Source organism: Mobula birostris, chromosome 8 (genome assembly GCF_030028105.1).
Source record: "Mobula birostris isolate sMobBir1 chromosome 8, sMobBir1.hap1, whole genome shotgun sequence".
Lineage (NCBI taxonomy): Eukaryota > Metazoa > Chordata > Chondrichthyes > Myliobatiformes > Myliobatidae > Mobula > Mobula birostris.
Window position 1 is genome coordinate 167,142,958 of NC_092377.1, and position 11,918 is coordinate 167,154,875.

An 11,918-nucleotide genomic window follows, 5' to 3' on the forward strand; every position below is an offset into this window, starting at 1 on the left:
TTCACAGTGCTGGCCTCAAGAGTGCATAGATGCTGCCCTCCAGCATTTTGTGTGTGTTTTTCTGGATTTCCAGCATCTACAGAATCTCTAGTCTTTAATCTGCTATTGTGTGGCTTTGTACAGCGTTCTGACAGTGCGGCGTGTTGTTCTGTTCTGTGCCTTTGTGTTTTATCTGCTTTCTCCTGCCAGGCAAGTTGAAGAGCCCTTTCCTGCAGACACGGAGCAGCCAGCCAGAAACCCCTCCCTCGCCGGTCCGCTCCGTGGCCCAGCCGGCACCCCCAGGTTGGCCTCTCCTCCTCCGCATTTTGACAGGGGATGGGGTAGCTGATGATCAACAATGGGACTGGGGTTAAGTCTGAGGCAAAAGTTGGTTCCTAAAACCATTGGCTCTCCCCCAAGCAATGCCTGTAACTGGAGATCAAACCCAGTGCTTTTGTGCGTCTGTCACCCATATCTCTGCAAATGGGATGTCTTTTGCTGAAGTGCTGCAGCAGACTGTTAACCAACCCCACAGGCTGGCTCAGCTGAATCAGACTACTAGAGGTTGAATGACACACTGGCCCTCTCCCTCCCTCTTCTCTGACCTGATCCGTTCCCAGCATACCCCTGCTTGTCTAGCTTCTCCTTAAATGCATTTTGCTATCTGCTCATAGATTCCTGTGGCAGGAACTCCCTGGTCTCTGGGTAGACATTTCTCCTGAAGTCCTGATTGGATTGATGCTGCCCTATGTTTCTCTATAGTTTGGGAGTTCCCCGCAATATGTGTACCTGCACACCTTTTTGTTCGTCAAAGGTGTCAATCATGGCATTCAAGCCTGTTCAATCTTGGCATAACCTCTAAATTCTGTGATCGTCAGCAACTGCCCAGTGTATTCTGATCAATTTTGTAACAGTAGAACTGTGCATAACACTGGAATATGATTTAACTGAAGTATATGGAAACCATATTAATATGTTAACCGTAGTCAAAGACCAAGAAGTGTGCATGGTGCTCTGTAGATTGTCAAAGGTCCACTAGAACTTCACAGAATGCTTTGACTTCCCTTCCACTCGATAAACACAACTCTTGGGTTGAATTACAAAACACATCAGTGCAGTTTAAACTCTGAATATGAGCGTATTTGCATAGTTTCTTTTCACACCCCCTCCACTTCCACACACATCCTCCTCCACCCGCATGATTTTCCTTCGTAGCTCTCTGATCAGAGATCCTTATGGCAAATTCTGTCTGATTACAAGTTTGGGCACTTGTGTTTGTTGACAAACTTGTATTTTCACTTGCAATCCTCACCAGAGAGCCCTCCGAGTGTTGAGGAAAGGGTGGAAGCGGAGCCTGAGCCCAAGCCGGAGGAGCAGTGGACTGACCAGAACGGTACGTCCGGGACTGAGGGGTCTGTGCACCTGTCACATACTTATTTACATTTGTGTGGCTTTTTAAATTTTAATTATTTATTTAGAAATACGGCACAGTAGTAGCAAGGCCCAACGAACCGGCGTGCACAATTACATCCATGTGACTAATTATCCTACTATTCGGTACGTCTTTGCAATGTGGGAGGAAATCAGAGCACCCGGAGGAAACCCAGGCAACAACGGGGAGAATGTATAATCACCTTATAGCCAGTGGCAGGATTGAACCTGCTTTGCTGGCGCTGTGGTAGCGTTATGCTAACCGCTAGGCTGCCCTTAAGAGTTAGCCAGCCCCGCGGCTGCTGGAGTCATTGTTTATAGTCAGGGTCTACCATAGCCGATGGGAAAGGATGAGGCGCTGTGCCCAGAGATTTCCTCTCACTGCAACGTCGCTCGGTCCAGCTCCACTAGGTGTCTGCAGTTGGTGAGTGTAGTGATGGAGTAGGTCGAGGGGCAGCAACTTCCCTCTGTGGGTGGGGGGTGGGGTATGGTTGGTGTGCAGTTCAAGTACGTCGGATACTCAGTGGTTCAGATACAGCAGCAGTGCATCGCTGGACTGCGTAAACGCTGGCCTCTGGCATACGTCTCACTGCAGATATGCCGCTGCTCGGAGTGTCAGATGGAGGGGATTTTGACGGGCGGGGGGAAGAGAGGCAGACTGCTAACTCTGGGGGAAGAAACCACCAGCTGAAACAAGGTAGGGCTTTTCTCTTTGGAGTTGAGAGGCAACTTGACAGAGTTGTACACGATCATAAGAGATCGAGTGGATAGTCAGAAACTCTTTTCCCAGAAGGACGTGGCTAATATGAGGGGCCATAACTTTAAGCTGATTGAAAGAAAGTATCGGGGGGATATCGAAGGTAATTTTTCTTTTACACAGTGGTGGTGTGTGGAACACACTGCCAGGAATGGTTTTAGAGGCAGTTACATTAGGGACATTTAAGAGACTCTTAGATAGGCATGTGAATGGTAGAAAAATGGACTATGTCCGAGGGAAGCATTGGATTGATCTTGGAATAGGTTAAAAGGTCAGCATAACATTGTGCTGTACTGTACTGTTTAGAACTGTGTTGAAAATACTTGGGAGGTTAGGCAGCATTGGTGGAGAGGGAAACATGGTCAGGTCTTTCAGTGGAGTTGACCTTTGGAAAAAGTACCTTGACCTGAAATGTTAACTGTTACGTCATCCGTCAACACTGCTTGGCCTGTCGAGTTTTTCCTGCAGTCTGGTTTTATTAGTTCACGGTGCTCGTGGGGGTGGTGAGTGTGTGGCTGCATGTTCCCAGCACCGTTGTCTGTTAGCCTAATATTCCTTCTGTTCACGTTCTGGAAACTCTCGACAGAAGAGAAGGGTGAGAGTAAAGAAGGTTACAGCTGGCAGTTCCACCATTCGGAGACTTTAGAGCATGAGGATATCTACCGGGATCCTGAGGAACGCACGGAGGAGCCTGTCAGTGCAGTAAGTGTCCCTGGCATCTCCTCACCCACCCACCCACCAAGAAAATCACCCACCCACTGGGAAAATCTAACCAGAGCCTGTCAGTGCAGCAAGTGTCTCTGGCATCTCCTCACCCACCCACCGGGAAAATCTAACCATGTGATACGCTGTGAAAAGCTATCCTTTCATTGCCTTACCAAAGGCAGAGATCTTGTTATACACAAGGGATTCTGCAGATGCTGGAAATCCAGAGCAACACACAAAATGCTGGAGGAACTCAGCCGGCCAGGCAGCAGCAATGGAGGGGAATAAACTGTCAATGTTCCAGGCCGGGACCCTTCATCGGGGCCTGAAATATTGACAATTTGTTCCCCTCTATGGATGCTGCCTGGCCTGCTGAGTTCCTCCAGCATTTTATGTGTGTTGAACTTATTACATGGCATAGAATTGTGAGTAGGCCATTTGACTGCTCACATATTCCTTAAGACGATAGGATATAGTAGCAGTATAGGGCCATTCAGCTCATCAAGTCTACCCTACCATTCAATCATGACTGATTTATTATCCCTCGCGATGCCATTCTTCTCCCCATAACCTTCGACACCATTGCTAATTAAGTACTTATCAACCTCCGCTTTAAACTGTCCAATGACGTGACCTCTACAGCCGTCTGTAGCAATGACTTTCACAGATTCGCTACCGTCTAGCTGAAAAATTCCTCCTCATCTCTGTTCTAATGGGACAGAGTTGAGGAAAAACTTCTTTAGCAAGTGGGTGGTGAATCTGGAATTCACTGCCACGGACGGCAACTATCCCGCACTGGTATTGGTTTATTGTCACAGGCACCAAGATATGGGGAAAAATTTGTTTTGCATACAGATCAGATCACTACACAGTGCACCGAGATAGGAAAAGGTTAAACGTCAATACAGACTGAAGTATAAAAGCTGCCACAAACATGCAGTGCAGGTAAATGATACAGTGCAAGATCATAGCGGGGTATATTGTGAGGTCGTGTCCTTCTTACTAAGAGCTCCATTCTGGAGTCTGATAACAGTGGGATAGAAGCTGTCCTTGGGCCTGGTGGGACGTACTTTCAGGCTTTTGTATCTTTTGCCCAAAGGGAGAGGGTAGAAGAGAGAATGTCGGGGGTGGGTGGGGTCTTTGATTATACTGGCTGCTTTACTGAGGCAGCGAGAAATGTGGACAGAATCCACAGGCAGATTCTCATCAGCATTCAGAATCTAATTTATCGTCACTGACACAAGCCATAAAAATTTGTTGTTTTGTGGCAACAGAACAGAGCGAACACATAAGATTGTGAAATTACAGAAATAAATTGTACAAGAAAAGGGAGTAATGAGGTAGTATTCGTGGAGCAGTCCCATGTCTCCTGATTGACTGAATATCCTGCGTTGGTTGATTGCTCTCAACACCCTGTGCTCTGCAGTGGGTTGGCTTGAGAGGGTTTAGACTCAGCCAGCTGTGGCATGGGTGCAAAGTTTCTCACCATCGAGGACACCTTCAAAAGGCAATGCTCCAAAAAAGGGCAGCATCCATTACTAAGGAACCCACCACCCAGAACATACCCTCTTCTCATTACTACCAGCCGGGAGGAGGTACAGGAGCATATATTACATACATGTTAGGAGCAGGTTCTTCCTTCCGCTATCAGATTCCTGAATGAATGGTCCATGAACACAACTTCACTATTTTTGCTCTTTTATTTATATATTTATTGTAAGTTACTGTAATTTTCATGTATTGCACTGTACTCCTGCAAAACAAATTTTACAATGTAAAATAGAGAAAAATAGAGGACTATGTGGTAGGGCAGTTTCTAGTGTAGGTTACATGGTCAGCATAACATTGTGGGCCGAAGGGCCTGTAATGTGCTGTAGATTTCTATGTTTCTATGTATGTCAGTGATACTAAACCTGATTCTGAAAGGCTGCTGGAAGCAGGCTCAATGGGAACATTCAGATGGAAACTGGATACATACTTCAGAAAGGTATATTTATTTATCTCTAGATGATATTAATTCTCATGTTTCTCACTGTTGTCCATCAGGTGACTGAAGATCAGGGTGTGTACGAAGCTGTGGAGACCCAGATGCAGGGTCTGTGTGCCAGGGCACTGTATGACTATCAGGCTGGTAGGTCCATTTCCTCTGTTCATACCACTAGGGCTATGAACCATGAACACCAGAAAGTAATCAGCCTGACCTCGTGGCTCCTGTTAATCTGATTAAGAAAGCCTCAAGGTCTTGAACAAGGTCGCAGAAGGAATTGGTTCCTCTCTGCTCTCAATTGGTAATGGACAGAGCATGAGCTAGTTTCACAGGCTTGAGGTCTTGCATCCCAAGAGTCCAAACCTTGATATTTGGACAGAGCCGAGCCGTGGTGTTGAGCTTGGGCTAGTGTGAGATCCAGAATCAATTCTGGAACATAGCACAGTACAGGCCCTTCGGCCAACCCTTTAACCCACTCTAAAATCACTCTAACCCTTCCCTCCCACAAAACCCTCCATTTTTCTATCATCCATGTGCCATTCTGAGTCTGAAATGTCCCAAATGAATCTGCTTCCATCATCACCCCTGGCAGGGCGTTCCACACGCTCATCACACTTTGTCAGGGGGAAAGAAAATTTACCTCTGACATCTTCCGCCCAACCGCCCCAAAGTTTCATCCAGTCATTTAATATAATGCCCCCAGTATTAGCTATTTACTCCCTGGGAAAAAGTTTCTGGCTGTCCACTAATTTTGCCTCTTATCATCTTGTACACATCTATCAAGTCACTTCTCATCCTCTGATTTATTAAACCCCTCAACCCAGTTCTCCTGCCTTCTCCCCATAATCTTTGACTCCCTGACTAATTAAAACCGTGGACCACCTACAGTAGGCAGCTGAAAGCCCTAGAAAAATACCACCAAAGGTCCTTATAAAATCCCTGCCGCATATCCACCTCTCCTTCACTGTCAGAGTCTGTTCTGCCCATGGGTTCATTCTAATCCCCCCATTCTGTTTTATCCCCTCGTTCTAGTTAACCTAGATGCAAACCAACATGTAAAAAATGTTCTATGTCCCTTCTGTTAGCTTTGCAAATGAATGCTCCCAGTTATCAAAGGAAGCAGCTCTTGCCAATGCTGGTGTTTAAGGAAGGTGAAAGGAGTTAATTTCATTGCTTCCATGGTTTTACTCCAGCGTAATCCTGGAGGATCAGGAATGCTGAATGTGTGTTTAACAGGCTGGACTTGGCTAATCTCCCTCTCCCCCCGTCTCTCTCCTTTTTCCTGACCATTCAGCTGACGATACAGAGATTTCCTTCGACCCTGACGACATCATCACCAACATTGAGCAGATCGACGAGGGCTGGTGGCGGGGTTACGCGGCCGATGGCTCCTACGGCATGTTTCCAGCCAACTACGTGGAGCTGCTGAACTGTTAGTGCGCCCTGGGACTGGGCTGCGCTCGAGGCTCATGGCCCGAGTCCAGCCAGTCTCCGTCCTCTGACCACAAGCCAAAGCTGCCCAGTGCCTCCTGCTTTCCTTCTCATTCTGTGCTGGGCTGGGGCTGTCCTTTGGGGGAGGGGGGGCTGTTTCCACCTCTTGGTGCCTTAACTGCAAGAGGGTTGGGGGCCATTGTCACTGACCTCACTCACCTGAGGCAGAAAACTGCAGCCCCTCATCACTCCACTAATCTGTGCTTCTCCTCTCCCCTCCCCTCCCCAGCTCACCCTCTGCATGTTTCTAGACCTGAACTCTCCCGGTGTTAGTGCCTTCTGACGATGTGTACTCTCCTTCCCTGCTCCCCAGGCCCATGTAAGGTGACAGAAGGGGGAAGCAGAGATTTGAGGGGCCGAATACCTGGCCTTTATATTGTTAATATACTGTACTGCAGTGTGGGTAAACGGTGACGTTTATCCCACTGGCGGTTTGTGGAGACCACAGTTCAACTAACAAGGGCACCTTCCTACAATCCCATGGGGTCAGAAGCAAGACACACGATGCTGGAGGAACTCAGCAGGTCAGGCAGCATCTATGGAGGGAAATAAACAGTCGACGTTTCAGGTCCTGACCTGTAGTCTGGACTGAGCGATAGAGGGGATGTAGCCAGTGTAGACAGGTAACCTTAGCATCGAATCAGAGAAGGCGAGTAACACATAGATTAAGACTGCGCTACACTGCCCCTCACCGGTCTGTACAAGAGCTGGCAAGCGACAGGTAGATTAAGACTACGCCATGCTGCCCCTCACCTCTCTGTACTGGCTGTCTCCCCATTTTCCAGATGAAGGGCGGCCACACTTGCCCCAGCATGTTTCAGATTGTGTTGGACATTGATGCAAGTGGCGCATTTCACTGTATGTTTCTGTGTACATGTGATAATTAAAGCTAATGTTTATCCTTAAGGGTCTCGACCCAAGCTGTCACCTGTCTATCTTCCCCCCCCCCCCGCCCCCAGCAGATCATAAACACAAGATTCTGCAGATGCTGGAAATCCGGAGAAACGCACACAAAATGCAGGAAGAACTCAGCCGGTCAGGTAGCATCTATGGAGGGGAATAAACAGTTGATGTTTCAGGCTGAGGTTTTGATGAAAGGTCTCTGCCCCAGATGTTGACTCTTTATTCCTCTCCCTTGATGCTTCCGGACGGGCTGCTGAGTTCCCGCAGTATTTTTTTTCTGTTGCTCCAGATCTCACCATCAGAGGTCTCTGGTGTCCCCATGGTGTTCCCCTGCCGCACCTTCCTCTCGGACAACTGCCCTGAGTGTAGCCCACCCCTCCATCCTGAGGTGGCAGACTGCTTGCCTGTGCCCAGTATTTGGGGTGGGATGCTGAGGGAGGATAAGGGGGAGAGCACTGAGCAAACAAGCAAGGAGGGCCGTTCATCTCCAAGCACTGTGTCCCGTCGCTCTTCTCCTTGTGGCCCAGCTGTTCTCCTGTGTCTACATCGATTGAGGGAGGTGATGGGGAAACGCAGTTTATCTGGGGTTGGACCAATGCACCACCATTTTCTCTAGAGATTAATTTTGACGAATAGATGCCAATCATGTGACCAAATAACGCACGGTTTCCCTGAGCAGATCGCCCAGGGAGTGCCAGAATGATTCTGGATACAAGACGGACAGATTCCTGCGCCTTTCCTCATTCATTCACAGCACCCGTCTGTTTCCTTGCTGCTGACTTTTAATAAAGTGTTTCGTTCTTTTGGCGTTTGGCTTCCCTGGTGCATTTGTGCAGAGGAGTTGTCAGTGGCTGGTGGGTAGACTGGACCAGTAGACAGAATTAGGCTATTCGGTCCACAGAGTTTCCTCCATCATTCGGTCATGCCTGATTTATTATCCTTCTCAACCCTTTCCTTCTGCCTTCTCCCTTTAACATTTGATGCCCTGACTAATCAAGAACCTGTCAATATCCACTTTAAATTGACTGCCCCACTCCTCAGTGCTGCCACCTGCAGGAAGCTATTCCCACTGCACCTCCACGGTGACCTACAAAATGGTAAAGGAGCTCAGCGTTGAAGGAGCGGAATAAAGAGCTGCCGTTTCGGGCTGAGACTTTTCATCAAGATCCTTCATAAATGTATGTGTTAATCAGCAGTGTCTCTTGTGCTTATGAACCACTGCTCAATGCTGCTTTCTACAGTAAGCGACTTCTGCAAGGCTCTTGGTCAGCGTTTTTGCTGTTGAAGTGGCAACACTAATTTGGTGACCATTATTTCCCAATGAACTTGCATTGACCGATGTAGATAATAATACAAAAGACCATTCAGCCCATTGTATCTGGTGTAAAACCCCTTCAGCACTGAGTCCCACATAACTCAATTCCACAAACAATTTTTTATTTCTGTTTTGTCACTGTATCACTGCGAAGGAGTCAGGTAGCTGTGTGGTTAAATCACTGGACTCGTGTCCCAATACTTGAACAATTGATGAATTGACAAGAGTTTGAATGGGTACTTGGATGGTAGGGGTATGGAGGAAGGGTGATGGTCCTGGTGCAGGTCAATGGGAGTAGCAGTTTAAATAGTTCAGCCCGGACTAGATGGACCAAACAGCCTGTTTCTGTGCTGTACTTTTCTATGACAGTATGAATCTCAGGGGAGGGGAATTTATAGAGTTATGGAGTGCTATACTGCTGCAACAGGCCATTCTGCCCATCAGCGCTACTGGGACATAGGCTGCTGACTGCACCTCACCAGAGTATTTTTAGGTGTAGCCCAAAATCCTTCCTTTGCCAGGGGTGAGGTCTGTGGAGCTTCTGTGCCTCTGGGTTTTTATGGGATAGGGTTGCTAGTGCTGTGCTCAGCCCTGCTCATTTTGCAGCCAGGCCCGGGATCTGCCATGGCGGAGTCATCTCTGTGACCAATTGTTATTCTGCTAGTCCCATCGACCTCTGCTGGACTACAACCCTCATTTAAATAGCAATTAAAATTCGAGCAATTGAATTAAAATCTGGATTTTCATGTGGGAAAGATTCTTGGAGGGCAATGGGTCAATAATAGGCAAAATGTGACTAGCTCAAATTGTCATTTTTCTTTGCCTGATGACAACCCCCCTCTCCCCCATACACGATGGCTTGCGGGCGATTGTTATCAATATCTTAAAGTTATTCCTGTCAGCTTGCCTCACCTGCAGAGCCATCAGATTTGGTCCATTATACAGTATCTGCTTCTGGCCTTGTGCATCGGATTGACTGGATAGTTTTCAAAAGTGCACGCCTGCAAAGAAGAACATACTTGCATCACAGGCTGAGAGTATGACATTAAAAAAAAGTTGTGCAAAACAATATTACAACAAAAAAACGTACAATCCATTTTAGGGTAAAATGGTAATAGCGTCGCTAAAGGATAGTGATTAGGGTTGTGTGGCGTGGATCAAGAACCGAATGGTTGAAGGGAGGTAGCTGCACCTGAGCCTCGAGTTGTGGGACTTCAGGCTTCTGTACCTCCTGCTCGATGGTAGCTGAGAAGATGCCATGGTCTGAATGGTGGGGAATCGTTGTTCATGGATGTTGTCTACTTGAGGCCGCATCTCCTGTAGATGCCACACAAGTTTCATTTCGAGACACAACAGGGAACAGGCTCTTCTGACCCAACCAGTCACGCTGCCCAGTAATCCACTGATTTAAACCTAGACTAACCACAGGGCAATTTACTATGAAAAATTAACTACTAACTCGTACATTTTAGGACTGCGAGAGGAAACTCGTGCACATAGGAAGAATGTACAACTTTACTTGGAAATATGATATTGTGGCCATTACAGAGACCTGGCTGTTTCAGGGGTAGGAATGACCGCTGAATGTGTCGGGCTTTAGATGTTTCAAAAAGGACAGGGAGGGAGGCAAAAGAGATGAAGGCGTGACATTGCTAATTAGGGATAGTGTCACGGCTGCAGAAAAGGAAGTCATGAAGGGTTTGTCTATTGAGTTGTCGGTGGAAGTCAGAAACAGGAAGGGGGCAATAACTCTACTGGGTGTTTTTTTTTCAGAGCCCACCAAGAGTAACAGAGACATTGAGGAGCAGATAGGGAGGCAGATTCTGGAACGATGCAATAATAACAGGGTTGTTGTGGTGGGTGATTTTAACTTTCCTAATATCGACTGGCATCTCCTCAGGGCAAGGGGTTTGGATGGGGTGGAGTTTGTTAGGTGTGTTCAGGAAGGTTTCCTGATGCAATATGTAGGTAAGCTAACTAGAGGAGAGGCTGTACTTGATCTGGTATTGGGAAATGAACCAGGTCAGGTGTCAGATCTCTCGGTGGGAGAGGGTTTTGGAGGCGGTGATCACAACTCTATCTCCCTTCCCATTGTTCTGGAGAGGGATGGGAACTGACAATTTGGGAAAACTTTTAATTGTGGTAGCAGGAAATACGATGCTATTAGGCAGAAACTTGGAAGCGCATGTTCTCAGGGAAATGGCAGAAATGTGGCAAATGTTCAGGAAACATTTGCATGGCACTCTACATAGATATGTTCCATTGAGGAATGGAAAGGCTGGTAGGGTAAAAGAACCATGGTGTACAAAAGATGTAGAAAATCTAATTAAGAAGAAAAGAAAAGCTGACGAAAAGTTCAAGAAACTAGGTACTGGTAGAGCTCTGGAAAATTACAAGGGTGCCAGGAAGAAGCCCAAGAATAAAATTAGAGCTAGAAGGGGCCATGTGAAGGCAGTGGTGAGCAGGATTAAGGAAAACCCCAAGGCATTCTACAAGTATGAGAAGAGCAAGAGGATGAACCAGGTGTGAATAGGACCAATCAGATGTGATACGTGTGCATGGAGCTGGAAGAGGTAGCTGGGGTACTTAATGAATACTTTGCCTTTGGTATTCACCAGTGAAAAGGACCTTGGCAATTGTGGGGATGACTTACAGTGGACTGAAATGCTTGAATGTATAGACTTTAAGAAAAAGGAGCTGTTGAAAGGTATTAAGATGGATAAGTCGCTGGGACTGGATGAGATGTACCCCAGGTTACTGTGGGAAGTGAGGGAGGAGGTTGCTGAGCCTCTGGCGATGATCTTTGTGTCATCAATAGCGATGGGAGAAGTACCAGAGGATTGGAGGGTTGCAAAGGTTGTTCACTTGTTCAAGAAAATGAGTACAGATAACCCAGGAAATTATAGACCAGTGAGTCTTCAGTGGGGGGTAAGTTGTTGGAGAGGATCCTGAGAGGCAGGATTTATGATCATTTGGAGAGACATAATCTGATTAGGGATAGTCAGCATAGTTTTGTCAAGGGCAGATCATGCCTTATGAGCCTGATTGAATTCTTTGAGGATGTAACAAAACACATTGATGAAGGTAGAGCAGTGGGTGTAGTGTATATCAATTTCAGAAAGGCATTTGATAAGGTTCCCCATGCCAGGCTCATTCAGAAAGTAAGGAGGCATGGGATCCAAGGTGTCCTTGCTTTGTGGATCCAGAAATGGCTTGCCCACAGAAGGCAAAGTGTGGTTGTAGATGGTTCATGTTCTGCATGGAGGTCGGTGACCAGAGGTGCTCTGCAGGGATCTGTTCTGTGAGCCCTCCTCTGTCATTTTTATAAATGATCTGGATGAAGAAGTAGA

At 47.0% G+C, this 11,918-nt stretch overlaps 1 protein-coding gene across 3 annotated transcripts in view; it reads left to right on the forward strand.

Moving 5' to 3' along the window:
* The window catches only part of dbnlb (drebrin-like b), a 50,944-nt gene extending 42,884 nt beyond the window's left edge, over nt 1-8,060 (forward strand). For 2 of the 3 annotated variants that reach the window (XM_072266807.1, XM_072266808.1), the window contains 5 exons: nt 190-282; nt 1,295-1,372; nt 2,754-2,869; nt 4,919-5,003; nt 6,154-8,060. In XM_072266807.1, coding sequence (XP_072122908.1) covers nt 190-282; nt 1,295-1,372; nt 2,754-2,869; nt 4,919-5,003; nt 6,154-6,296 — 515 coding nt within the window. In that variant the 3' untranslated portion in view covers nt 6,297-8,060. The remainder of the gene's footprint in view (nt 1-189; nt 283-1,294; nt 1,373-2,753; nt 2,870-4,918; nt 5,004-6,153) is intronic. The other variant, XM_072266809.1, reaches the window with a different exon arrangement.
* The last annotated feature ends 3,858 nt before the right edge of the window (nt 8,061-11,918 follow it).